General features: G+C 29.0%; 1 protein-coding gene across 1 annotated transcript in view; it reads left to right on the forward strand.

The window, feature by feature from the left end:
* The first annotated feature begins 4,890 nt into the window (after positions 1–4,890).
* LOC105119628 (uncharacterized membrane protein At3g27390-like) overlaps positions 4,891–5,543 on the forward strand; it is a 4,466-nt gene continuing 3,813 nt past the window's right edge. The window contains exon 1 of the mRNA XM_011017793.1: positions 4,891–4,895. Within this exon, the coding sequence (XP_011016095.1) occupies positions 4,891–4,895 (5 nt within the window). The remainder of the gene's footprint in view (positions 4,896–5,543) is intronic.

A 5,543-nucleotide genomic window follows, 5' to 3' on the forward strand; every position in this document is an offset into this window, starting at 1 on the left:
TTACAAATAATAGTTGCTCGGTGAATGGTAGTAGGAGAAGCAACAAACCAACTAATAACATAAACATCATATGCAAAATCTAGACGAGTAATAGTGAGATATATCAAGCTCTTAACAATAGTACAATATAAAGTAGGATTTGTCAAAGGTAAAACATCAGAAGAAGAATATCTTACCTTAACCTCAATAGGAGCATCTACGGTCTTGGTATTAGTAAATCTAGTCCACTCAAGAATATATGCAACATTCTTCGACTGAGAAAGAAGGTAACCTTTAGGTGAGTAAGCTACCTCAATACCCAGGAAATATCGAAGATAACCAAAACCCTTCATTTTAAACTATCTAGTAAACTTTGTCTTTAAAATTAAAATACTATTAATGTCATCACCAATAATAATCATGTCATCAACATATAAAGACAGAGTGATACGACCTATTTTAGTGCACTTAATAAAAAAAAGTTAAAATTATGACTACTAAAAACAAATCTAAGAGATGAGATCATAATAGAAAATTTCTCAAACCAAGCACGAGGTGCTTGTTTGAGACCATATAACATCTTTTTGAACTTACAAACATACCTAAAGTCATGTGAAACACTAGGAGAGGGTATTATATAAACTTCTTCTTGAAATCAATTCAAGAAGGCATTTTTAAATCAAACTGAGAAATATATTGCTGACAAACCAAAGTTACGGTAATAAGAGTACAAATAATAGTTATTTTTTCAACATGGGCAAATATCTCCTTATAATCCATATCACACTGTTGAGAATATCCTTTTGCAACCAACCTAGTTTTATATTACTCAATAAACCCATCAAAACTAGTATTGATCTTACATACTTAACAACAACTAACAACATTCTTGTCATAAGGTAAAAAAATCAAATCTCAAGTATTTGTCTTATACAAAGTAGAAAATTTTTCTTTCATAGTTTGCTGTCAAAGAGGATCAACAATTATCTCTTTATAGGAAGAGAGCTCAAAGAGACAATGAATAAAAGTTGAAAAAGAAAGTAAATGAGGAAGAATAACAAGAATAAGTAAAATCTGGTAGCTTTATAGACTTACAAATGCATATCAATTGATCTAGAGGTAGATTCACAATCTCAAATGAAGTTTAAAGGAGTGTAGATGAGAATAAAGCTTCAGGTAGAGTAAAATATTTGTACCTGCAGAATGGTAAGTACAAATCGGTCGAACATGGAGAGGGGTATCTGAGGTACTAAAAACTTAAGATGATAAACTATCAGAATCCTTAGAGAAAAGATCTGTATGAATAAGATCAAATCTGATCAAGCTATAAGTAGTGGATGGAATAGAAAACAAAGGTATATGCGATGAAGAACGAAACAAGTACACCAAAAACTCTTAAAGAGAAATAATCATGGGCAAACCCATACAACATTTTGAAACGAGAAAAACTTGAAATATGAGAAGATGGGAATTTTATTAATCAAATTTACAGCAGTAAGAATAGTATCTCCTCAAAACTCATTAGGAATAGAAGCAGACAATAAAAAAGAACATGTAATTTTGACAATATGCCTATGTTTTCTTTCAAAAACTTCATTTTGTTCAGGAGTATTTACACATGATATTTGGTGAATAATTTCATCTAAGGCAAGCAACTCATAAAATTTATTAGAGGTGTATTCCCCACCTAAAATATTTGATAAGAGTAGAATATTGAGTTTTGACAGAAGCTTGAAAGACTCTATATATCTCAAAGAATTCAGAATGATGTTTCATTAAATAAACTCAACAATAATAAGTATGATCATAAATAAAAAAAACATAATATCGAGACATTTCTTTTATGGCAATAGAAGAAGGTCCTCATACACCAAAATGAATCAATTCAAATGGGAAAAAAGAAACATAAATACTTCAATTAAAAAGTAAAGCGGAGAATTTCACTAGTTTACATCCACTACAATCAGAAATATTACAAGTTTGTAAATTTTCTAAAACTCTTGTAGATGCCAAAAATCTCAAATAAGAAGACGAAACATGACCTAGACAAAAATGCCATAAATAAAAACTAGACGAGGAAGGACTCAAACAAAAAGAAGATAAATCAACATTAGTAGTAGCAACAGTAACTAGCACCTTTAACTTATCCAAAATATATAGTATGTTCTCCCTACGGCTTGTCTCAATCAGTTTCTGAGATTGTAGATCCTATACATAATTAAAAAAGAAAAGAAAAAATAACTAAATAATTACTAGAATCACATAACTGACCAACAGAAGCAATATTCAATATAAGCTTTAGAATAAGATAAACATTAGGGAGAAACAAATGAGATGTGACAATAGAACCAATACCTACTAAGAGCATGGGAGTGTTATTAGCAGTCATAATAGAAATAAAGGGCGAAGATAACATATAAGTAAAAGATGAACAATCTACAGACATATAATGTAAAGAACTAGAATCCAAAACCTATTCAGAATGTGACATACATGAGGAACTATAAGACAACTAACCTACGGAAAAGAAGCGAACAATGCTTATAGTTCTAAGGGGAGAAAATTCTAAAATTGCTCAGCCAAAGTACTAGGATCGGTGATAGAGCCTCGTAAAACTATTGCTACAGTATTGTGGTGTGGTGGTTTATAACCCTAAGGTGGTTTGTAAGCATTAGATTATGACTGGCTGTCAAGCTTCCAAGCTTAATTTTATTGTCTTAATTTGGAATATAAAGCCTTCTAATAACCTTTCTACTTGCAAAAACTGCACTCGTCAAAGGCAACCCTTATGTAAGACTTACTCTAATGATTGGAGAATAACTTAGAGGGTACTGGTAGTATAGAAGAATTCAAAGTATAAAGAATTTTATTTTCAGAATAAGACTGAAAACGTATTTTTTCAGCTAATAAGTCATTAACAACAGAGTAAATAGAAAGTAATGGAGAACGATATAGAATTAAACCTCTAAGTCCTTCAAAATCACTACAAAGTATTGTTAAAAATTGTATCAATCGTTGTTACTCTCTATGATCAATATAAACACCACGTGCTTTTAATTTTGCCGATACTATTAGAGCTAATTGATCTCAAAGATTTTTCATAACAATATAAAACTCCTAAATACTTATATTCTTCTAGTAAAGAACTCGTATATTATTCTCTAAATAATACTGTTTTGTAAGACTTGATTACATGAATAGCCTTTGCAGATGATCTCAAATCTCCTTTGTTGTCTCATACTTTGCTAACTACATGCCGATGGAATACTCAATAAAATTGTTATTCCAAGTAACAATCTTTGTATTATTTGTTTCTCATGCATCTATCAAAGCAACATCCCCCTCCTTGGTATTCGTAGGTATCATATAAGTTCCACTAATATATTCTCACATCTTTTTTACCATTAAAGAGATTTATCATTACATAACTCCATAACTCCACTACGAATAGTTCTTTCCATCCAACCCCACACTCATAGACTGAAATGAATCATTTTTTTTAGTAACCATAATCACCAAACAAAGAAAACCAAAATACAAAAGTAGCGAAAAACAAAATACCAGGTTGCAGAAACTAAACAGAAATCGTAGAAACTGAACAAATATCTTCTCGAAGTTATATGATTATTCCAAAAAAATTACAGAAACAAAACTCAAATACCAAATTGTAGAAACTAAAGGAAAGATGAAATACCAGATTTGCAGAAACTGAACAAATATCATTCAAAAAAATTAACACAAAACCAGTTGTTACCAGTTGGATCCGCGAATACTATATTTGAGATTAAGCCTCGCTTCATAAAATCAGCTATGATTCCATGTTAAAGCAATCTAAATTTACACAATAGAAATACGAGCATAAAAGAGAAAGAGACTAGGGTTTTCATTGAATACTTTATTTTGAAGTTATTATTTTAATATAAATATAAAAAGATTATATACAAACTAAACTAAAAATATTATTCTACTTTAATAAATAAAATAAATAAATATATTTCTTAACCACTAGAACCCTAACTTATCTCTCTTCTTCCTTTTCTTCCTTGACTCTCTTTCCATCTCTTCTTCTCAAAACGAAAAACCTCATCTCTAGTCACCTCAGTTTGTAATTATATAGTTTCTAAAGGAACCGAAAGTCTCCTCACCCAAAAGAATTAACAAAGAAACATAGCTGATTCTAGAATTTAAAACAGAAAAAAAAAAAAAACCCTCTTGCTTTCCTTGGTGTCTAGAAAATTACATGTTTCAAAACCAACTAGTTTAATCCAGAGAACCAACCTGCAGAAACAAATACATTTATTGATTTACACCGATGTCTCGAAAATCAACAGTTTTAACATCATCTTGCTGAGTGAAACAGCTTGCAAAATTGCAAATTCCATCAAATACAAATATATTTCATCCTTTTTAGTGCTCTTCCATGCCTAGTCCTGCTTCCTTTTCATATATAAAGGAGCATCAAATAAGACATGCAAGTTATACAATATACAGAACTGGGCATGTGAAGTTAGTGCTAATTTCACTAGCAGCTTTGTCCAGTAAGAGAAAAACTATGCCCAGCATCATTCAACAGAAAAGGTTTGTGGAGGACTTCAGTTTCACAATACTTAAGTATTATTCAATTGATGATCATTTTGTATAGATCTACTTATTGCATGAACAATTCAAATATATGGTAGAGCCTAGTGATGGAAAAACAACAAAATCCTCGAGCAAAAAGTTGTATCTTGTGATGGTTTGATATTTATATTTTATATAAGTTTGATTTGATAGAAACTCAAGAGTTTTTATTGAAATATATCTAGAATTGTTTTTCTCAGTATCTTAATGAAAAGAAAGATATATTTTGATAAAAAAAATTAAAAATATATACTTTAATTTTTTTCAATGAATATTTAATGAACAATTAATATGAGGTATGTCTATTTAAAAAGTCTTTAAAAGATGTAATTTTTATGTCTTTTAAATAAATATAAGGGTGCTTGTAAAAAAACAAATGATTTGTGTAACAAATTGCTAATTTAATTTATTTTCACATGTATTTCAAAAATATATTTGAATTGAATTATGTGGTTTAATTTTTTATTTTAAATATAAGAATTATAAAAATTATTAATTAAATTTAAATTTATTTAAAAATTAAATTCAATTTAACATGTAATTTAACTTAGATGGTAACCTCCCTCACTCAACAAATTACAGTACTTCTAAACTAAATATCAAAATTCTTATATATATATGACATAACCTCACATGTAACAAAGAATTGAATCTTATAAAAATACAGCATCTTAAATTATTTTTATTTTCAATTAAAATACAATTTTAATGAAAATTAATGTTAGTAAACAAAAAAATAATAATTAACCATCTTCAAATTTAATGGTGTGTCAAGATCTTTTAAAACAAAACAATGGAGTTCTTAAAATTAACGGTAACGATTGTTGGCTTTACATTCTTGTACTTAAGAAAATAAAATAAAAAGGTCATAGCAATCAAGTAAAAGAAGTGGTGTTGGATTTCGATAATTTTGTTTTTTTTTTTTTTAGAAGGCGGATGGTTCC

The sequence above is a fragment of the Populus euphratica genome, unplaced genomic scaffold (genome assembly GCF_000495115.2).
Source record: "Populus euphratica unplaced genomic scaffold, PopEup_1.0 scaffold3250.1, whole genome shotgun sequence".
Lineage (NCBI taxonomy): Eukaryota > Viridiplantae > Streptophyta > Magnoliopsida > Malpighiales > Salicaceae > Populus > Populus euphratica.